Source organism: Engystomops pustulosus, chromosome 2 (assembly GCF_040894005.1).
Source record: "Engystomops pustulosus chromosome 2, aEngPut4.maternal, whole genome shotgun sequence".
Taxonomy (NCBI): Eukaryota; Metazoa; Chordata; class Amphibia; order Anura; family Leptodactylidae; genus Engystomops; species Engystomops pustulosus.
This window is the reverse complement of record NC_092412.1, coordinates 112078141-112101556: the sequence shown is the minus strand read 5'-3', so window position 1 is coordinate 112101556 and position 23416 is coordinate 112078141. Positions and strand designations below refer to the sequence as shown.

Sequence of the window (23416 nt, the reverse complement as noted above, 5' to 3'; positions counted from 1 at the left end):
GTATATAACTAGCCAGTCCCCTTCCCCCAAGTATATAGCTAGCCAGTCCCCTTGCCCCAAGTATATAGCTAGCCAGTCCCCTTCCCCCAAGTATATAGCTAGCCAATCCCCTTCCCCCAAGTATATAGCTAGCCAGTCCCCTTCCCCCAAGTATATAGCAAGCCAGTCCCCTTCCCCCAAGTATATAGCAAGCCAGTCCCCTTCCCCCAAGTATATAGCTAGCCAGTCCCCTTCCCCCAAGTATATAGCTAGCTAATCCCCTTCCCCCAAGTATATAGCAAGCCAGTCCCCTTCCCCCAAGTATATAGCTAGCCAATCCCCTTCCCCAAGTATATAGCAAGCCAGTCCCCTTCCCCCAAGTATATAGCTAGCCAGCCCCCTTCCCCCAAGTATATAGCTAGCCAATCCCCTTCCTCCGAGTATATAGCTAGCCAATCCTCTTCCCCCGAGTATATAGCTAGCCAATCCCCTTCCCCCGAGTATATAGCTAGCCAGTCCCCTTCCCCCAAGTATATAGCTAGCCAGTCCCCTTCCCCCAAGTATATAGCTAGCCAGTCCCCTTCCCCCAAGTATATAGCTAGCCAGTCCCCTTCCCCCAAGTATATAGGTAGCCAGTCCCCTTCCCCCAAGTATATAGGTAGCCAGTCCCCTTCCCCCAAGTATATAGGTAGCCAGTCCCCTTCCCCCAAGTATATAGGTAGCCAGTCCCCTTCCCCCAAGTATATAGGTAGCCAGTCCCCTTCCCCCAAGTATATAGCTAGCCAATCCCCTTCCTCCGAATACATAGCTAGCCAGTCCTCTTCCTCCAAGTATATAGCTAGCCAGTCCCCTTCCCCCAAGTATATAGCTAGACAGTCCCTTTCCCCCAAGTATATAGCTAGCCAGTCCCCTTCCCCCAAGTATATAGCTAGCCAGTCCCCTTCCCCCATGTATATAGCTAGCCAATCCCCTTCCCCCAAGTATATAGCTAGCCAATCCCCTTCCCCCAAGTATATAGGTAGCCAGTCCCCTTCCCCCAAGTATATAGCTAGCCAATCCCCTTCCTCCGAATACATAGCTAGCCAGTCCTCTTCCTCCAAGTATATAGCTAGCCAGTCCCCTTCCCCCAAGTATATAGCTAGCCAATCCCCTTCTTCCAAGTATATAGCTAGCCAGTCCCCTTCCCCCATGTATATAGCTAGCCAATCCCCTTCCCCCAAGTATATAGCTAGCCAATCCCCTTCCCCCAAGTATATAGGTAGCCAGTCCCCTTCCCCCAAGTATATAGCTAGCCAATCCCCTTCCTCCGAATACATAGCTAGCCAGTCCTCTTCCTCCAAGTATATAGCTATACAGTCCCTTTCCCCCAAGTATATAGCTAGCCAGTCCCCTTCCCCCAAGTATATAGCTAGCCAGTCCCCTTCCCCCATGTATATAGCTAGCCAATCCCCTTCCCCCAAGTATATAGCTAGCCAATCCCCTTCCCCCAAGTATATAGGTAGCCAGTCCCCTTCCCCCAAGTATATAGCTAGCCAATCCCCTTCCTCCGAATACATAGCTAGCCAGTCCTCTTCCTCCAAGTATATAGCTAGCCAGTCCCCTTCCCCCAAGTATATAGCTAGCCAATCCCCTTCTTCCAAGTATATAGCTAGCCAGTCCCCTTCCTCCAAGTATATAGCTAGCCAGTCCCTTTCCCCCAAGTATATAGCTAGCCAGTCCCCTTCCCCCAAGTATATAGCTAGCCAGTCCCCTTCCCCCATGTATATAGCTAGCCAATCCCCTTCCCCCATGTATATAGCTAGCCAGTCCCCTTCCCCAAAGTATATAGCTAGCCAGTCCCCTTCCCCCAAGTATATAGCTAGCCAGTCCCCTTCCCCCAAGTATATAGCTAGCCAGTCCCCTTCCCCCAAGTATACAGCCAGCCAGCCCCCTTCCCACAAATATAAAGCCAACCAGCCCATGCCCCCTAGTATACAGCCAGACCCTGCCTCCAGTATATAGCCAGCCCCCCATTATATAGTCCGCCAGCCCCTGCCCCCAGTATATATCCTGTTAGCCCATATCCCCCAGTATATAGCCTGCCAGCCCCTGCCCCCCAGTTTATAGCCTGCCAGCCCCTGCCCCCAGTATATAGCCTGCCAGCCTTTGCCCCCCAGTATATAGCCTGCCAGCCTTTGCCCCCCAGTATATAGCCTGCCAGCCCATATCCCCCAGTATATATAGCCTGCTAGCCCCTGCCTCCCCAGTATATAGCCCCCCCCCCCTCCCCGGAGGTTTTCTTCTTGCTTCAGGTACTACGGTACAGTCTTTGGGTCCCTGTGCACGGCCGGCACACCCAATGACGGCAGTTGCTTGCCGACGTCCTGGCAGCGCCAACCTGGCATAGGGACCCAAAGAGGAGCCGGAGCACTCAAAGCAAGAAGAGGACCTCTAGGGGGCGTTGGAAACATGAGTAGAGTGTTCATTGTTTTATAGACTCAAGTGTAAGCCGACAGTTATGTAAGAGCTTACATATAAAAATATGAAAAAGGGTACATTCACACGGCCGTCTGGGGGATGTATATGCAGGTGCAAATTTGCTCATATACGTCCCCATAGACGGCAATGGCGGCCCAACATGTGTGGCACCGTTCCGCGCCGTACACGGGGAAAAGATAGAGCATGCTCTATTTTCCCCCGAGTGCGCGGCTCTTTTCTCTATGGAGGGGTCACCTCCTCCTCCTCTCCCGTCCGGCATACAGCTGTATGAATGTACCCTAATTGTATTGAGTCATTTCCCCAAAAAGCTATAAATGAATCTGCTTAGCTCCTTCATCTCTACAACACTGAACTTTCATGGTGATAAAAAGGTTTTAAAGGGAACCTGTCAGGTCGATTTAGGACAATACAGTAGGTACAGGTCCTTATGTACCTCTGTTTTCGTTTTCTCAAATCAGTCTATATCAGTTCTGGGTACAATAAATACAAGTTTGTATTTAAATACAAATAAATACAAGTTTGATTGTGTACCAAATCCAGGGTTGACAACACAGACTTCACTAGCATTGGGGAGTCACAAGGTGAGTATAGATGTTTGATTTTTTATTGTGGCCAGAGACAGGCATCAAATAGGATAATTTGTAACAATAAACTATCAGTCCTTAAGGACCAGTGGATGCTTTAGTGGAGTCAAGGCACAGCACTGGACAGGACTACTTCATAATAGTACAGTAACTGTGTTCTGCAATCAGTATTCATGTAGTGTGGATTAGAGCTGCAAGAAGGGGCAGCCTTCCTCTACTACCCTCTATCCTTCCTCTACTACCCATACAAATGCAAATGAGCCAAAAGAACTTCGACAATGTTCTTTAGAATTTCGTCTGCACAAACCGTTCACTAAAGGGACTTCTTCTGATATTTAGCATCAGGTTTCCCATTATTCCCTTGAACTTGGACATAACCCTCCTTAAAAAGCATTGCATTTCTTTAAATCTGGAGATATATGCCAAGGAAAATTCCTTGTGGACTGTTATACTTCTGGACTGCCGAATTTGAGGCCCTTACTAGGGTATTTACAAACATGTTTCCTGATAATGAATGCTTCACTGTCTAGAATGCAATGTATGTTTCTTTGTTTGTATTATAAAATCAAATAAAAAAGTACTTGATTAACCCCTTAGCACTCTGCGTCCGATATATATCCGACGCTGAGCGCAGTGACTTAGCTCTCTGTGTCCGATATATTGGACGCAGACTTGATGCTGGTTCAGCTCAAGATTTGAGTCGGTAACAACACCCCAGTGTAACACTCGTGGTCAGAGTGGGCTTGCACTGACCGCTGCATTTAACCTGCCTTTGGGGGGTCTTTACCCCACGATCGCCAACCCTCCCCCCCACCTTTTCGGTGGGGGGGCATTGTTGCTATGGCAGCCCTGGATCCGATCCGGACTGCTGGCAGTGCCCGAAAGATGGCGTTGATACATCAGTATTGCAGGATATTATCATGAAGAAGCAATCAGATGATTACTTGTTCATGTCCCATGGTGGAAACAGTAAAAAAGTTAAAAAAAAATCTTATTCAATAAAAAATAAAGCAATAAATCAATAAAAATGCCCATAAGCCCCATAACATATAAAGAGACTTATAACACAAAAAAGTCTAAATCATAACACAAACCCCACATATATAGTATCACTGCGTCTGTAACAACTCGTAGAATAAAAGTAAATAATTATTGAACCCATACGATGAACGCCGTAAAAAAACAACCAAAAATTATGATTTTTACCTATTGAATCCCACAAAAAAATACAATAAAAAGTGATCAAAAAAACATATGTACTCCAGAATGATACTGTTGCAAATGCAACATGTCCCACAAAAAAAGCCATCAACCAGCTCCATAGCCAAAAATGTAAAAATATTATGCCACTTGGAAGACGGCAATACAAAAATGATAGATGATTTTTTCCCCCAGATTAGGGTTTTAATTGGCAAATTTAGTAAAACATAAGAAAAAATATTCAAGTCTGGTATCCCCGTAATCGTACTGACCATGAATATAAGGCTATTCAGTTAACACAGAAGAAAAATAATAGGGGAGAGCAACAATAGGGGATAGCAACCCCAAAATGGTAACACTGGAAAAAGCATTTCATCCTGCAAAAAATGCCATCACCTGGCCCCAATAACGAAAAATCTAAAATGTTATAGCCTACAAAAGGGACCAATGAGAAAACTAAAATCCTGGTAGCTGCAGGGCGCTCCTACCCCTCTCCACCTCACTGTGCACCCATAAAACAAGTAATGGCCACATGTGGGGGGTCTCTGTACATAACAAATTGTAAGGTGGGTTTTCTTTTTATCTTTTGGAAATGTGTTCATTTTAGGGCTAAATGAACGTATAATCTACAAAATTTGACCATTCTAAATTTCACCTCCATTTGGATTCAATTACTATGAAGATCTCAAGGGGTTAACAATCTTCCTAAAAGCTGTTTATGATAGTTTGAGGGGGGCAAAATGGGTTGGGTGAAAATGGGTTGATTATATAGGGTTTTTTTATGTTAAATATGAAAATTTTAGTCAATTCTGAAAATAGAGAAAATCAATATTCGATTTGTAAGCCGCGTGACATCAAAATAAATTATCCAGACGTTTCAAAAATTGTGAAAATGTAAACTAGACACATGGGAAATGTTATTCAGCAACATATTTAAGTGGTAAATCTATCTGCCTGAAAAATTTTGAAATTCAAAAATGGCAAATTTTTAAAAAAATTCATCGTTTTAATTTTTTTTCGTAAACGCAAAACTTATCAGCCAAAATTTACCACTAAAATGAAGTACAACATGTGAGGAAAAAACTGTCTCAGAATCGCCTTTGATAAGTAACGGCATTCAAAAGTTGTAACCATATAAAGAATCACATGTCAGAATACAAAAAATGGGGCTGAGCCTTAAGCTATAAACTGGCTGTGTCCTTAAGGGGTTAACAAAAAAAAAAAAAAAAGAAACAAATACTCTTACAGTAGGTAAAATCAGATGAACACAGGAAAAGCAAAAAGGGAGACAAAGATCCCTGAGGCGCTCATATGTTACTGAAAACGGTGCCTGTAGTGCAACTTTAAAGGACATCTACCATCAGGATCATCCGCTTAGCTGGTGGTAGCAAGGCATATGCGTGAGATTATCAGAGACCCTGTGACGTCGCCAGCTCTCTGTAGGCGGGACAACAATTAACCAGGCATGTGAATTCTGATGGTGGATGTCCTTCAAGAAAGAAGATCCAGGCAAATCATTGGGATTTATATATGCACATATCTAAAGTATATGTTATCCATTCGACTTCTATGTTTTTTTTTTATCAGCCTGAATATACTTTACGATCCACAATATAAACTCTTACTTCATTGAGGTCTCTGATCTCATTCTCTGCTAACGACAATATGCACATATTCTGCGGAAGGCTGGTAGAAGCTGAGCGTAAAGATGTGATATTGTTGCCGTGCAGAAGAAGGGTCTGTAAAGGTAAAAGGTAAAAATGTGTACACAAAATCAATCCCATACATACACAACTAGTAAAATAAAACCTGTTTACCAATTGCTTGTCCATACTGATTGTAGTTGTCTGCACTTATCAATTCTAGGTGTGCGCAAGGACGGTGTCAAGGAAATATTAATCTTGAATGTGTCTGATTTGTTTAACTATAGGGCAATTACTGACTTTGTTGAAGTATATGACAATTGGCATCTTTTGAAGTGTCCAAGAAGCTTTTTATGAATCCTGGAGTTTTTACAGACTGATAAACTATGACCTGAAGACTGTTATTTTCAGACCCCAAAGGAAATGTGGTTACCCCCCCCCCCCTATCCTGCATCCAGACTTGGAAACAAAGAACTGTTTAAATATTCTTGAACTCTCCCCTTTATTAACAACCCTGAATGACCCTGTGGACTAATTAACCAATGGGAGGTCCTGAAACCTGAACTAAACAATGATCTTATAAAACAATATGAGGTACAGGAAATAGTGTTCACTCTATGGGGGCAGCCTGACAAGCTAGGTGTGTTCCATATTTCTCCCACCACTAGGGAATCAGGATTTACTTTAATTTGTAAGTTTCTGTTATTTGTCTCCCTTTTTATTTTATAACTGTTTTGTTGTGTTGTGTGTCATTTTATTTTGTAATTCTTTTGTTTTAACATCTTTTAGAAGCACTGAACAACTATTTTTTGTATTAAAGACTTCACTGTAATTTTGGTGCCTGTGTGCTCTGCAAATGTATAGCCTTGTAAAGTGTGGTTAGCTGTGTGACTGCTAGAGAGCCGAGTGTGCATGTCTAGTGGTGTAACAAGGTGACTGCTAGAGAGCCGAGTGTGCATGTCTAGTGGTGTAACAAGGTGACTGCTAGAGAGCCGAGTGTGCATGTCTAGTGGTGTAACAAGCTGACTGCTTGAGAAACAAGAGTGGATGTAGAGTGGGATACTTATTGGTCCCAGTATAAATGCAATAAGTGGTGGCAGCGGGTCTGGGGTTGCTGGAGCTGTATGAGGTGTGATTTATGCTCAATTTGTGTCCTGAGTGAAAGGTGAGCGCAAGTTTGAGTAGGCTAAATTAACCTGTACAGATACACCCAAAGTCATTTGACGACGCGGCGTCCTTGCCGTGCTAATTCGGGAATCACCATTGTGATATCCTACGTGGTCTTTGGCTCCACACCTTTTTAATGTAGTTGGGCCCCCAATCTAGTGCACTGGGGTTCCCTTAGCTTCAGACAGTGGCCCAGTTGTTGAATAATCTCATCCAAGTAGATTCAAATGGAACTGGCTGGATTCAGTGCACCTGGATTAATCCGACAAGCAGATGCAAAAATCCTGGGGGCACAGTATTAGCAAACTTCCAAGACTGAACCCGTTCTCAATCCTCCATTCTCTTTTTCTGTGAATGCTTCCCTGTATGTATCTGTTTTATAGACTGGAGCTGAGGGAGGGTGTCTGGTCTTGTTAGGCAATCTCTTTTTTTTTAATGTACTTTTAAAACTCTTAAAAAAAAAATAATTTCATATACTGTATTATGACCCCCCACCACCACCATGTCCCCTGACTGGCTCTCTATAATTTGTCTCAACTCCTTGATCTTTCTTGCATAGCTTTTACCTTACTTGTATATACACATTCTAATACGTGTGATAAAATTTATAATACGCAAAAATAACTCTTACACATAAATAAACATCCATGCAAGAAATGATTATGTCATGGTCCCCAGTGCAGGAGATTCTCTTTACCACTCTAGGATGTCCACTTCCTCTCAATACAATATATAGAACGGGATTCTGCTTTTTGTGTATTAAAAATTATTTGATAATCTTACCTTGAGACACACCAACTTTGACAGATCTCCAATCTGTGATATATTATTATCTGATAAATCCAGATGCTGCAGGGACATGCAATTGTTTATCTGGTCAATAACCTAGAGGAAGATACATCACAGAAGAAAAAGGAATCAGAACAAGGTCAACTAAGATGGTGACACAGGTCAAGAACACAACAACAAACTGTATGTCATGTTCTTCACAGAAACCAAGTACAACCTGGCAATTTAGCAGTTTTCTCCATTGTTTTAAGACAGACAGCTATGAGAAATACTAAAGAAGTGTGATATAAGATCCTGGAGGTTTTTATAAATTGTGAACTTTGCTATATTTTTGCCTCCATTGCCTATGTTTATAGTGGTGCTTATGGCTGCTGTTTTTTGATGTTGATGACCTATTCTAAGGACTGGTCCATCAATATTAATGATCTGGAAAATCCCTTCAAGGGAATCCTCAAAGCTGCCATAAATCACTTTTACTTTGATAGGACTTGATTATGATGATTTTACTACTCACCTTTAAATTGTTTCCTGCAAGGTTAAGCCACTCCAAATGCACCAAGTCTTTGAGCCCTTCTATATAACCTATACTGTTGTGAGGTAGATTTAGTACTCGCAAATGGACCAGTTTGGAAACCCCCATCATCCGAACAAGACGGTTATTGGCTACAGAGAGCTAAAATGAGGTAGAGACAAGTGGTAGATAAATAGGAGACATGACACATATATATATTCACTTCATTCACACCGTGAAAATAGATAACACTTTAGGTTAGACGTCTCTAGATGAACTCGTGTGCATTTATTTATCCAAGATGTCTAATTCTGAATAATCTCAGAGAACGTGTGACATTCTCACTCTTGTGAAGCACCTCCTTTAAACGGCTGATATTTCCACCTTTGGATAAGCAGTAAAAACACAAAAATTGCCAAAAAATAAAGCATGGTGCAGATTACAAAATTAGCAATATGATTATTGAGGTGGATTTTTAGTGTATAATGTGCCATGACTGCACGACTAAGCAATGGATAGTAGCTTTAGGGTAGGTGTGCGGGGAAATAAAAAAAATAATGCATACTTACCCGACTCAAGAGCAATAATGGGGTATGTATATGTTCCTTTTTTCCCTCCCAACCCGCTCTCTAGGGGATTTATGGAGTCCTCTACATTTACTTCAGTGGGTGTCCCAAAAACAGCAAGAAGAGAGAATTTGGCATCTTCAGAAACACCTAAAAAGTGTTTAAAATGAACTGCCTCTCCAACCTGAGGTGTGGGGGGACCATCCATACCCGGTAATGCAGCATCATGTTCACTAACCTGGGTAAGATTCTTGCATTTCTCTAGGTGCTCCAATTTGATGATCTGATTCTTGTCTAAAATGAGTGTCCGAGTGTCAGCACCACATGGCAACGCCGGACTCAACTTCTGCAGACCTTGGCCGGACAGATCCACTAGAGTGACTAAAATAAAAAAGAATTGGTAAGCAGCCCTGGCACCTCACCAGACTCGCTTACTTTAACGGGAAGCTATCATCAGGGGCCCTTTTTTCTGGCTCTCCAATGTCTCCATAGAGAATAGTGTACACATTGCCAAATGTTTTTTTATAGTAAAACAGTTTTTTTCAAAGAAAAAGATAAGTTAGATCCAAGTATACCTTTCAGTATGCAGAGCTGTGTCCCTAGTCCCATGGGAATGGCCAGTGAGGAGAGGGGCAGACATGTATGATGTCCAGAGGGGGGACGCGGCAGGGGGGAGGATATTTGGGGGACATGGGAGTTTTTTTTTCAATTTGATGCATGATGGAGCGGTTTCCCAAGGGTGGGAGGGAAACCACTTCTCACTGGCCACTCTCATGTGACTAAGGACACAGATCTGCATACAGAAAGGTAAACTTTGATCCAAGTTATGTTTAAAAAAATGGGCACATGGGGAGGAAGATAAAGTACTCCTTATTAATTCATGCTGTGTCCTCATGCAATCTGTTATCAAGCAAACACCAGATGCCAAGCTCCAGGCTTCTCTGCAGTCCCATTGACCTTGGACTCTGTATAAAAGATAGTGGTGGTTCAAGCAGCAGCACCTTTATTTACTATACAGGCAGTCCCCGGGTTACATACAAGATAGGGTCTGGAGGTTTGTTCTTAAGTTGAATTTGTATGTAAGTCGAAACTGTATATTTTATAATGGAAGTTTTAGACAATTTTTTTTCTTTTGCCCCAGTGACAATTGGAGTTTCAAAATTTTTGGTGTAATTGGACCAAGGATTATCAATAAAGCTTCATTACAGACATCTTACAGCTGATCATTGCAGTCTGGGACTATAGTAAAGCATCCAGAGAGCTTCACCAGAGGTCACATGGGGCAGAGGGGTCCGTCTGTAACTATGGGTTGTCTGTAAGTCGGGTGTCCTTAAGTAGGGGACCGCCTGTACATTACTTTGTTCCATTCCCTTGGACTGTTATACAAGCTCTTCTACCCCTTGTGTCACGCTCTCATCCTCAGAGTGCAAGCTCTTGTGAGCAGGGCCCTCCCTCCTATTGTCCCATATAACTGTTTGTGCTCTGTCGTGTTTTATCTTATTTGTATATGTCCCTTATGATATTTAAAGTGCAATGGAATATGATGGCGCTATATAAATAAAGATTATTATTACTTGTATTTACATGAAATAATAGTTTCAGACCATCCTTACCGGTAAACCTAATATGCATCTGGTATATCTCTTTATTTTTTAAATTGTCAAATAGGTGTTATGTAGCCCCCCCACTTGCCCCCCATCTTCCAAAACTCACATTCACTGTAAAATCTATCCTGAATACATCTTTCTAGAACATTACAGAATGTGGAGAAGGATAGTGGTAGGAATGCAGAGGCTGCTACAGCTAAATAGGAAGTTTTAATGTTGCCCCATGTGCTTTATTCAGAATGGGTCGGTACTTCAATTTAAAGAAAACCTACCATCAAAATTGAGCATGGATAAACTGGGGACAGTTACTTATAAATCCAGGCACTGTGACTGTGGCAATCTTCTTATATTTGTTATCCATATATTTGCCTCCCCTCTTATAAAAATCAACTTTTAAAAGAATGCTACAAGGGGCATGCTGCAAATTCATAGGCTGCTACAATGTGCCTGAGCACTCCCCCCCTCACTGTGTGCTGAAACTTCTCCAGCAAAGGGATTACAAAAGACAGAGGGAGGGGGTGGGAGTGCTGAAGGACAGAGGGAAAGGGGAGACTGTGTAATAACCTGTGAATCTGCAGAATGGAGAAGCACTTCAGGCTTGTTTTCAAACTTGATTTTAGAAGAAAGGAGGCCATGGATAACCAAAATAAGAAGATACCTACAATAGCAGTTCCTCCATTGGGAGCTGCGCTGCTGAGGCATACGTACGGCTAAAGATAGAGCAAGCACTATCGTTTTTCTGGCTTTGACATGGTTACACATGTGTGTATGCTCACCGGACTGTGCCATGAACTTCAATGGCGACTGTATATTAGCTAAAATTCGTAAGGAAAGCATACGGCTGCAATACACTTGTGCTTGAAAGGAGCCCAAATATAGGCCGTCCCCAGGTTACGTACAAGATAGGTTCTGTAGGTTTGTTCTTAAGTTGAATTTGTATTTAAGTCAGAACTGTATACTTTATAATTGTAACCACAGCCAAATTTTTTTTGGTCTCTGTGACAATTGGATTTTAAAAATGTTGGGTTGTCATCAGAACCAGGATTAACAATAAATCATAACTGCAGACACCTTTGATAACTATTATAGCTGTTTATTGTAGCCTAGGGCTAAAGTACAGGAAATTGCAAACATGCAGGGGTTTGTTTGTAACTAGGGGTCGTCTGTAATTTGGGTGTTCTTAAGTAAGGGACCGCCTGTAAGACTATTTTTCTGGCTAAAGGTTACAATTTTCTTTATTACATCTCTGTATGTTGGTATGTGTTGCATTACTATTAGTTCAGCTCCACAATTTTATCTTAAAACTTACATGTAGGAACTACAAATTTGTCCATGAATCTAGCGACAAGTTAAGAAAGCACAGTACAAGAACTGTTGACCCCAAAAGGAGTGCGTTATTCCATTCAAATGAAATATTTTAGTCACAGAAGGATCTTTGTCAGGATATAATAAAACACTCCTTTTCAGTTCAACAGTTCTTGTGCTAAGGTCTGAACCCTGAATCAGGGATGACAAAGTGTGAGCGTCCTCAACATTTGTATGTCCTGCTGGTGACTTTGTGGGTATGCTGCCATAATTTCATTTACTACCGCATTGGATTTTACCCTAAGGCCCAGTTCACTCAGCAGTAGAGATGTGTGGACCCAGTGGTCAGTGACCCAGACCAATTGCCGTATTAGGACCGGACACCCAATCCGGAAAATTGATGCCCCTAGCCATAGCTATGATTGGTGAGGCCAAACCCGACCATTGGGTCCTCTCTTCTTTACTCAGCCGTCTTCACCCACCGATTACATGGGAGATAAATCAGTAGTGAGAAAACCCTTCAGACAGCTATATGTTCCCATTGATGGACACCTTATTATAGTCAGTGGGATCTTTGGGGCTCCATTGGTGTTCATTACAACACAATAAGAACGTGTAGAGCAGGGGTCCCCAAACTTTTTACATAGGGGGCCGATCACTGTCCCTCTCAGACCGTTGGGGGGCCGGACTGAAGTTTAAAAATAAAAAAATAAGAAATTACAGCGCTAGCGGTACATGCGACTGCATCCGTAATACACTGGGCCCCCCTCAATTAATTATTTAATATACTGCACCCCTTTGTGAACTATTTTATTTATTGGCGCAGTTAATGAATTAATTGGGTCAATTAATTATTAAATATGCTGCCCCCCCCCCATTAATTACTAGACTGCCCCTCATAATTATTTCCTATGCTGCCCCCCACCAATAAAGGAAACCTACCACTTGAAGTGGGAGGTATAAGAAGGACATACCGAGCACCAGCTCAGGGTGAGCTGGCGCCGTAGCTTATTTCTGTTAGTGTTTTAAACCGCTGTATCGCAGTTTAAAACACTTTTTCAGCGCATACCATGCGCACGGCTCTCCTTCACTTCCTATGTAGCCGCGCGCATGGTAAGCGCCGAGCGCGTACCTCCCTGCGCCGAAGCAGCTTCGGCCATAAAGTTTAAAAAGTGTTTTAAACTGCGATACAGCGGTTTAAAACACTAACAAAAATAAGCTCCTGAGCTGGTGCTCGGTATGTCCTTCTTATACCTGCCACTTCAAGTTTCCTATGCTGCCCCCCCGCCATTAATTATTTCCTATGCTGCCCCTCATAATTAATTATTTCCTATGCTGCCCCTCATAATTTATTATTTCCTATGCTACCCCTTATGAGGAAATAATTAATTATGAGGGGCAGCATAGGAAATAATTAATTATGAGGGGCAGCATAGGAAATAATTAATTATGAGGGGCAGCATAGGAAATAATTAATTATAAGGGGCAGCATAGGAAATAATTAATTATGAGGGGCAGCATAGGAAATAATTAATTATGAGGGGCAGCATAGGAAATAATTAATTATTCCCTATGCTGCCCCCTCATAATTCATTATTTCCTATCCTGCTCCTCATAATTATTCCCTATGCTGCCCCTCCATTATTATTTTCTATAATGGCCCCATAATCCATAATTTCATATATTAGGGCAGCCACAATGTTTCTACTGCTGTTTAAAAAAAAATAATAAAAACCCTGTACTTACCTCTGGCTCCTGCATCTTCTTTCTTCGGGCTGCTGCCGGACAGGAAGCGGTGCGTGGCCGCGTGATGACGTAATCACGCGGCCGCGCATCCAGGTTCAAGGAGCGATGTGCGCCGGGGTTGTCTTCCGGCCACATCGCTCCACCTGCAATAATAGTGCTCGAGCGGCCGTTTCCGGCCGCATCGAGCACTATTCAGTGACGGGCAGGAGCTTCCTGTCCGGATGGACGGAGGCCCCTGCCCGACTGCCGTACTGGAGCGCCAGCCCGGGGGCCCCCAAATAACAAATCCGGATCCCGGGGCTCGGCGCTGGATGGGACGGGGGCCGGATAGAAACGGTCCGCGGGCCGCAAGTGGCCCGCGGGCCGTAGTTTGGGGACCCCTGGTGTAGAGCGTTCCCCACACATAGGGGCAATGTGATAGGAACAGATTGTAGGAGACATTCACAGCAGGAGAACAAACAGCTTCCCCAGATATGTAAATAAGAAGGATACGTATCATATACTACAGATGTATAACATCCATTTATACGTCTTTATATGTCTCCGCCAATCTCTGTCAGTTAAACCGTTACTCACATTAAAGATGGGAAACGTAGTCTTTCCTTAAGCAAAAACAATCAACTGTGGAAATGGAAAAACTACAACTCCCAGGAGCCCTAGCGGCAGCTCCGAGCCCGCTATTGTCCCCGCGTCAAAACATTACCGATTCCCGTCACTGAAGCGCAGAGCGGCAGTACATAACACACATCCTATGGAGGATACCGCTGCCGCAAACATTTCATAGAGCATTTCATTTACCTAGGCCATTAGCTGACTCTCCAGGAGACGATGTCACCTCCTCCCCCGCCATGTTTCACGCAGCTTCACAGCTCCCCGGCAACCAGAAAGTGTCACTGCTTCACTTCCGTACTTCCCATTGCGCCTGCGCGTTGTACTCCTGCCCGAGACTGCCACCTTGTGAATTATTACAGAATTGTAGAATGCCTTGCTTGGTTTTATATTCATTTGTGGTACATGTAGAATCCATACTTACTATCCCCTCTTATAGAAGTCACCCTGTCCGTATTCCATAAACTATTACTCTGCTTCTCTCCCACAATTAGAGGAAATTTATTACAAGTGGCATGATAAAACTCATCTAGTTGCTCATAACAACCAATCAGAGCTCAGCTTTCATTTTATAGACAGCCATGGGAAAATTAAAGTTGAGTTCTGAGTGGTTGCTATGAGCAACTACAACAGTTTTGATCTCAGACACTTGGCATAAATCTCCACAATAACAATAATGACTACTCCTTGTGGAATTATTCACATATAAATATCACAAGCATGTAGTCTCTCTAGATGATGCAACTGTAATAGGATAGGAAACAAAGTTCATGTGGTTTTAGGTGGTAAAATGGATTGTGTGACCATTTGCATGTAAAATCTGCACCAACTTTTATTTAATGCAGTTGCCAACATCCATTATGTGCTGGACAATATAGTTTACCCGCCAGCCAAGCCTGGAGAGCAAAATTATTTTCTTCTGCATATAAATTCTTGCTAGATGTAGTCACAAATACTATGGACAGCTATAGTGGATTTATGCAAGTGTGACACTTACCAAAGGAGATGAGGGGAAAAAAAGAAAACAATATCAGTCACATGAGGTACGGTGCAGAACATTGTGGTAAACAATTTATTTCAATGGAAAATGACTGAACACAGATTTCCACCTTTCCAAAAAGGTCAGGAGTAACAGGCCTACCCTGCTACAATGATTCAGAATAATGTAGGGAAAAGAAAATTGTACATCATACCCTCCAACTCTATGTAGATGTACGTTTCAGAGTATAGAGTACGGAACATACAGGAGAGAGTACGGGTCACAGGTCTCACTTCTGGTAGTTGTCAGAACTGACATTGATTCACAAACTAGTTACAAAGATGATATGGTATCAGACTTGCCAAAGTTTATTATGATTTAGTTTTATTTTACAACAGCTTTCAATGTCAACAACAGGGTGAATTTATTACACAACTTGGAGGGGAAAAATAAAAAGATTTTTCATAATTTATGTTTTTAAGCAATATGCATACCAATAATTCATTCACAGAACAGTGGGTTCAGCAATAACAACAACCAGATTTTAGTTTGGCAAGTGATGGTTAGAAAATGAAAGCAAACATTTGTCAGGAAGCTGCTGGAGACCCATCACAAGTTGTTCCACACGACCTTCAATGTCCAATTCCATTTCAGCAATTTCATTTTTGCAGCAGCATAAATGAAGGTCATCATCGGTCAGCAGATAAAGTGCCTATTCACAGCCATGCCAGAACTCTCAGGTTGTAGCATATCAGGATGTCATATTTTCAGCATTATCTGTTTGGATAGAGGATCCTTTCTCTTGTGGCAAATTTTTCTGTGCTCCACTGTTTATGTCTAGGGACAAAATAAAATCTTTAACTATAGCAAAAAAAAATATAAAGCATATATCTAGGAGCATAACCTCCATAAGAATGTTTCTAAACATTACTACAGGACATATTGTAAAGATGCCAAACAGCACTTTCAACTGAAAAAAATAAAATAACCAACCCTTCAACTAAATTCCCAAAAATTTATAGAAAAATTTATAGAAAATAGCAAACTTTGTAATAAACTTTAGTACAGAACCATGCTCCTCCATTTCCCTTTGCAGTCCAATCTTATTTAAAGGATATCTACCATGAGATTAGCTGATGGTAGATGGTTACAAATCACCTCCCCGGCCCAATCTTCTTTTATTAGAACTTGCAATGGCCACATTTAGCAGAAATGTCACTTTATGCAATTTTGTATCAGTGTAAAAATTGTTTATATGCCTGTCCCTCCTAAAGACCTCTGATTTAGGCAGATTTTCTGTGTGGAAAAGTCTATTGTGGAGAACAGAAATTTGTAATCAATATACAGATGCAAAAAAAAAAACAACCCTCAAGCATAATTCTTCTGTAGGACCCAGAGGAAAAGTCCTGGTGATTCTACATGTATAACATGGGTGCAGTTACCCTATTAGTGACAGACCTCACATATTATGAATATCATTTGTCTTTTCATACTTTTGTGTATTCTCTACTGTATTATCGAACAGTGGATGGTTGCTGGATCCATCTAGGACCGTATGGACAGCTCATAGGACAGAAGGTGCAGCACCACGTATTATATACCTTTTTTGTGTATGGAGCTGTGTAAGCTACGGTAATTTGCTTTGCAGAATGAAATAATGTTTTACAACTACCATTTTGGGTTTGAAAGACCTTTTGACCTTTGTGGGGGCGAAATGGTAAAAAGTGTCGATTTGGAGATTCGGCCTTTGTTTTGTGTTATAGAGTTCACTGCTGGCATTAATTGTTTTTTTAATATTTTGATAGGAATTGCCCTGTCCTAAATTTCCGAATCGAACATGTATACGATTTTACTTTGTTTATATTTTTCACATGTGTTCTAGGGGAAAGGGTGTGATTTCAACTTTTACATTTTTTACATTTTTTCTTATGCATATATTTTTTTTACTATTATTTGTGGCCCCCCTTGGGTACTTTAACCATAAGGAATCTGATAGCTGACACAATATACTAAAATTATACTACATTGCAGTATATTGTGTATACATTATTAAACATAAGACCTAATAACAGACCCAGGATACAGTATGAGATTACAGGCTGCCATGACAACATTGCATTGCAATTTCAGATGGTGGTGCCCACTGATGTACTATATCGCTATGATGTGTGCAAGGGTTAAATACATTCTGAAGACACTACCTTTCAATGGACACAGCAGTTCTAGTAATACTCTTAATGTAAACTATAATGACCCGTAAAAAGAGACGGATTTACCCCTATGTATGCCCTTAGAAAGTCCATGTACCTGGTTTTGGTTGGTTTTCCAACAGCGCCTCTGGCTGCTCACTCCAAAGCTTGTAATTTGGATTGTTAAGAAAACGTTTGGTAACACCACAGCTGAGACATCTAACTAAGGTTAGCCTTTGTCCCCTGCGTTCTGTGTGGAAAGAATTTTAAACATGACAAAAGAAAAATAAATATTAAACTATGCAGCGACTGACAAGTTTCTAACATTGTGTAAGTTTTGTTAGATCTAAAACATTCTGACAACCAAAAGGAAACACATACGGGGAGATTTATCACTAGAGTGGATACCATGAGCAACTATAACAGTTTTGCACTCAATCAGAGCTCAGTTTACATTTTTACACAATGACTTATAAAATCAAAGCCGAGCTCTGAATTGGTTGCCATGAGCAAATAGTATAGTTTTGCTTTTACACACTTCTGATACATCTCCCCCTCTACAGCATCCTCAAAGCTGCTTCTACTACCCCCAACTCCTACAATCCTAAATTGATGCATACTGTATACCTTAACCTAAAGTGGCTATTAATGTCAGAAGCCTGACAAAACTTGTAAAGGCTGGCCACTCAAAAACTCCAGCAACAATTCAAAAATATATTTAACCTTTTTTGACATGTATAGTTTTTAAAAAATCATGTAAAAGTACAGACAAGAACAAACCTCTATCGCTGCTACAAACAAGAGACGTACATCAATTGTAAAGTACAAAACAAATTTGTTCCTACTATCAAAATAATGAACTGTATCCAGTACTGTACAAACAAGATTTCAAAACTAAATAGGTAGGGCTGCTACAAGGGGGAGTAAATTATTATTCAAAAGTTTAATAAAAGCCGTAAATCGCCCTGAAGAGACAGTTTTGCTGCTGCTCAGCTAGCAGAAGGGTTCTCCTTGCATCATATTTCACAATGATGCATGGACACTCATCCACTGCACTATACGGTTTACATGGGCAGTGCAAGTTTGTGTGCAGCAAGTCTAAGAGGTATATATAGTAATGAAAAAAATCTTCCACATCTTATCCTGGGAAATCAGACGTGCAGCAATCATGGAATTTTTTGATACATGACAAGTATAGGTAGGCTACAAGCAAAGAAGCTTTGTCTTTCCTGGCTCCCTATGAGTAAGGATTTTGTCCAAAAGGTTTAGGCCAATTCTTTGCTTGTAGCCTACCTATTCTTGTCATACATCATAGAGTTTGAATGGATATGAAATAAAGCATTGTTATTTTTATTTGGATGTGCCGTGGCAATCCTTACCAGGTTTCTAGAACCAAAGTCTGTCTAAGAGGTTTATAACAGCTATAGCCAGACTGAAACATGGTTATGGTCCTGTTAATGGCAACTCCCCATTAGAATTTTACTATACATGCATACAAATCGTCTTTTTGGCTCTATAAGATTACAGAATTTGTTGCAGTCATCATCAGCACAATCTCCTATTTGTTATTTGAAAGAAAGGAGCAGAACAAAGATTTTAATATCTTACTTCTTTGCCTCACAGTACACGTGATACCAGAAAGTAGGAGGGAGCTGCATCTCTTGCAAATTGTTCTTTTTATGGAGGGATCCCTGCAAATATTACAGCACTTTTAATTAACATGCCAATTAGATATATATAGATATGTATATAATCTTTACACACACACGGGCACGGCTGAGCTTGCAAGTATTCTTAACAGGTAGAGTGGACACAAAAACAAAATGACCAAATATATGCTCCTTTTATTCTCCCCCTATCTCACTCCCACAACTTGTGGAAGCTCTAACACACATCAGGCCTAAAGAAATTAATGGGTATAGCTGACCTTAATGGGAACCTGTAATGAACAGGCACAATAAAACCTTACTCACCCCCTCACTGTGCCTTTGTTAGAAAGTGCTTACAAAAAGGTCTAAGGTCCTCACGGAGACCCATTGGTCAATTTAATAATAAAACGTTACTTTTATTTTATAAAGGGACTTTCTTTGGTATGACACTTTGGTGACTTTTTAAAATTAAAAATCATGTAGTCTATTGTGAGATCTATACCTCCGGTGGACAGAAATGTGTGAACACAAAAGCTTTCTATAGTAGGACAGCAAGCAGAGATCTAGAAAACAGTGAAGAATTGATACTGAAAGTATTTTGGAAAATTGTATAACTTTTTTAATACAAACAATAATATTAATTTGCTGAAATGGGAACAGCCCTTTAATACAATGATGGAGAATGCATCAGTCTACGACAGAAAACTGGAGTAATTTGCAATTGAAATGCATGTGCCTCATTTACATATACAGGGAGGCACGCAGTGCCGCTAAGCCGACGGGCCGTTTCGCGCGAAACAGCCCGTCTGCTTAGCGGCACTGCGTGCCTCCCTGTATATGTCTCTACACAAATAAAGAAGACTTTTCACCACCGGTGAGTGCCAGCCTGCCCTTTGTTCATACTTCTTGTCATTTATATCTTAGCTTCTCACTGGAAAAGATCTAATCTCTGCTCCTTTCAACCAAGTTTGGTTTGACCCCAACTTCAAATCACTTTGGATTTTCTTTTCATGGTCTTCAGTTGCCTCTACTAGAGGTGCTAGATGGCAGGAGCTTTAAAGCATAATCATTTGATTTTTAATATTGTGTGTATGTAGCTCTTGTCAAAACTTTTCTAATATTCTTTATTATGAAATTCAGCTTACTTTCTGAAGAAACAGGTTGCAATGATCCCTCTTGTAGAGACCCATTTTCCACCCTGTATAGTGTGATGTATGGGGCTGGTGCCGACTATGAACTTAAATCTATTCTGCCTGTGTTTGTTTACACAGCTGTGAGCAGTAAAGATTAAATCCTACACTTTCACTTTAAAGTTTAAAAATAATGCTCTTACCATACTACAGCCAGGGTGACAGTAGAAAGAGTGCTTAGAGCTGTGTAGACAAACAGAAAGAGGCACTTTACAATCTCTTTCAAACTGAGCAAAATTATATAACATAAATGTAACAAAAAATGTAACTTACTGTCTTAATACTAAACGTTTGCCAATTGTTTTTTGTGTATGACAGTAAAATCGAGCCAGTTCCACATTCTCAGGATTTGCAGCTAAAACACAATGTGCAGCCTAGGGAGGATTAAAAAACATTTAGTACAGTTAAAATACAAAGACACCTCCAGAGGGCAACGATTTGTTTCTGATATTCACATTTGTGTACATTGGTCCCTCAGGCTCAGTCTATATCTACTGTTTACAGAAAATGTATCACATATAACTATTTTTAAAAGGACGGATGACAAAGAAAGAGCAAACCTATAAAGCAAAAATGATCTGATAAACCTACAAGATAGACACAGTAAGGCCCCTTCCACACTTGTGAGTGTGATGAGCTGAACTCGCAATGCACTCGCAGCAAGTGCTTCCTGGATCTCCCGGTCCAAACGCTGCAAACCGGAAATGAACTGACATGCTGAGTTCAGTTCTGGTTTGCAGCGTTCGGGCTGGGAGATCCAGGCAGCACTCGCTGCGAGTGCATTGCCAGTTCAGTGCATCACACTCGCAAGTGTGGAAGGGGCCTAAGAGTAGTAACATCATTCTCCTCATATGCAGAATCAAAAATCAAATCAAAATATACGACTGAAACTCTGTTAGAAACTGAAAATCATTATTGTATACCTCCATATGTAACTATAGGAAGTAGTTACATCAGCAAGTTTTCCACCTATTCCAACTGACATATTCAGACAACAGACACAGTGCTTGTGATGGCAGATCTTCCCTTTAGAACATCATAGTGATCTAGAACACTGCAAAATCCACAACAACCATGCATTTGGCCTGGGGAAAATGTGGGTAAATATCAACCTTATTTACCTGCCTGAATACATTCACTTGGGCATGAACGCTACTTACTAGCAACATACGGATTAGAAAAATTGTATTAATATAGTACATGAGGACCATTAATGATTTATTTGTAAACAGTATAAACATCTGACATCTCCTTTAATTTAAATTGTGATATATTGAACTGATGAAATTGAAAAAATACAGATCGGTAACCTCCAGGTGATGAACATATAGTAGGAGAGGGGTACATGAGCTGAAATCTCCCTGCACACTAAAGTTTTTGGCTGTGTGCTGCTGCCTGCTGATTTGAAGGATAGCACACAGAAAAATTAAGTTCTTTGGGCTCATACACAAAGCTGGGACTTCCATGGCTCTGTGTGTGAGTGGACTGTCTTTTTCGCTGTTTTTCACTGTTATTGGCATGTGAGCAGACGTTTCCCACCAATGACACAAAGGCAACAAACAACAGACCACTGATCTGTTGTGAGGCCAGAGATGTGCAGGGAGGGCAAGTCTGCAGGGTTTCTCAGAAGAGCCATGTGCCAACTCTTACCTGGTAGAGAAAGTTGAGTCTTTCAAAAGCTTCTTTGTCTTTAATTTGATTTGCCATGTTCTAGAATGACAATAAGGCATTTGGTTTATCTAACTAGACAGAAATTTTACATACATGTAAAGAGGGGTGAAGTTATAGCTGGGAAACATCATATTAAAGCAAAATGGTCACCAAGAATGCCATTTTAGCTGGTGACAGGTTTCAATAGCCTATGATTTGCTGATTTTAAAAATTCCATTTTCAGCATTCTGAATCATTATGTTACTTTGTATAAATTATCTGGGTCCCTGCCAGCAGTGGGTGGTGAGTCCCAGGGGAGGGGGAAGCTGCCTCCTGTTTGTGCCTGTGTCTCCTCATGCATTCTTCCTCTCCTCCACACTATCCCCCTCCCTCCCCTGCCTACTCAATGCACATGACAGAAAGTAGGAAAGTATTTGGATGAGTGTGAAGGAGAGGAGACCGACACAGGCTGCTGCTGCCCCTTACCCTGGACTCACCAGATGCTGCTGTCAGGGAGCCAGGTAGTGTGGATTAAATTTATATAAACTACTGAAATGACTCATAAGCTGACAAAGGCATTTTTAAAACCAGCATTGCATAGGTTATTAGAACCTGACACCAGCTAAAATTCACATTCCTGGAGTCAGGTTCCCTTTAATTCACTATATACGAAAATTCACTAAAAATATGCTTAGTCATTAAAGGGGTAGTCAGATGTGTTAAAAAAAACATTACATGCCGCTGGGAGGGGCTGCATATTTTTTTTTTTAAATAAACATTTACTTACCTCTGCGGTCCCTTCCAGTGTCCCGAGGCGTAAGCTCCACTGAGTTTGGCTTCAAGCCAGCCGACCATGCTCACCCGTCCCTATTCTCAGTGCTGAGATATGGGGAGGGGTTAGCGTGGCCAACCACCTCGGCTAGCAGCCGTACTCAGCGGAGCTTCTATGCCTAGGGGTACGGACTGGAGAGACGGCTATGCGGGACACCGAGAGTGACCGTAAAAGTTTATTTTTTTTATGCAGCCACATATAATTTATTTTTAAAGCCTTGCACAACCCCTTTGAGCCACTCCCAAGCCTGGTCACAGATTTGCCCCATGGATTGTACATAGACTGCCAATACTCAGAGGTCCATGTATGTATGTATGTATGTACTGCTTTTGTCTGATTTGCGGATAGAACTAAGATGACACCTGTGGGCAGTCTTTTACTATCCAATACTAAGCAATAGTAAAGACTAAATAGCTATACACTGCAGGTAGCCACATACCCCTTTCAATTGCACACAGGATACACTTGAGACACCCGCAGCTCCAGCAATATAGTAATCCTGGACCACCCTAGGGACCACAACGGGCTCCTCACGTGAGATGTGTGCTCTGCTCCCCACTCTCATCCAGACACCGTGCAGCACAAGAGGTCATGTAGACATGTTTCTGGGTGAACTCAATCAGGGAGCCATAATAACGGAGCCTCGTCCAGTCATGCAATGGAAAAAAAGTCTCCGATAAAATGGCGGCCGCGGTACAATTAACCCCATGGTACTGGAGACACTTTTAATATGTAACTGTTCA

At 41.5% G+C, this 23416-nt stretch overlaps 2 protein-coding genes across 5 annotated transcripts in view; both read right to left on the bottom strand.

Moving 5' to 3' along the window:
* CEP97 (centrosomal protein 97) overlaps positions 1 to 14522 on the bottom strand; it is a 29510-nt gene extending 14988 nt beyond the window's left edge. The window contains exons 1-5 of one of the 3 annotated variants that reach the window (XM_072136060.1): positions 14374 to 14522; positions 9156 to 9298; positions 8355 to 8513; positions 7835 to 7936; positions 5867 to 5980 (exon numbers count right to left, since the gene is read on the bottom strand). In XM_072136060.1, the coding sequence (XP_071992161.1) occupies positions 5867 to 5980; positions 7835 to 7936; positions 8355 to 8513; positions 9156 to 9298; positions 14374 to 14425 (570 nt within the window). In that variant the 5' untranslated portion in view covers positions 14426 to 14522. Of the gene's footprint in view, positions 1 to 5866; positions 5981 to 7834; positions 7937 to 8354; positions 8514 to 9155; positions 9299 to 11300; positions 11377 to 13575; positions 13679 to 14373 lie in introns of those variants that run through there. The other 2 variants (XM_072136061.1, XM_072136059.1) reach the window with 2 other exon arrangements.
* Positions 14523 to 15508: 986 nt separating this feature from the next.
* Positions 15509 to 23392, bottom strand: RPP21 (ribonuclease P subunit p21). 2 transcript variants are annotated; one of them, XR_011853167.1, is made up of 7 exons: positions 23113 to 23392; positions 21842 to 21901; positions 20465 to 20565; positions 20335 to 20374; positions 18961 to 19043; positions 17471 to 17602; positions 15509 to 16000 (listed from the first exon to the last, which is right to left on the bottom strand). XR_011853167.1 is itself a non-coding variant. In XM_072136058.1 (6 exons), exons 1-6 carry the CDS (start codon positions 23236 to 23238, stop codon positions 15915 to 15917), a joined length of 588 nt encoding a protein of 195 aa, XP_071992159.1. In that variant the 5' UTR covers positions 23239 to 23392; the 3' UTR covers positions 15509 to 15914. The 2 variants fall into 2 exon arrangements, 1 of the variants encoding a protein (XP_071992159.1); XM_072136058.1 differs by lacking the exon at positions 20335 to 20374.
* Between the last annotated feature and the right edge of the window lie 24 nt (positions 23393 to 23416).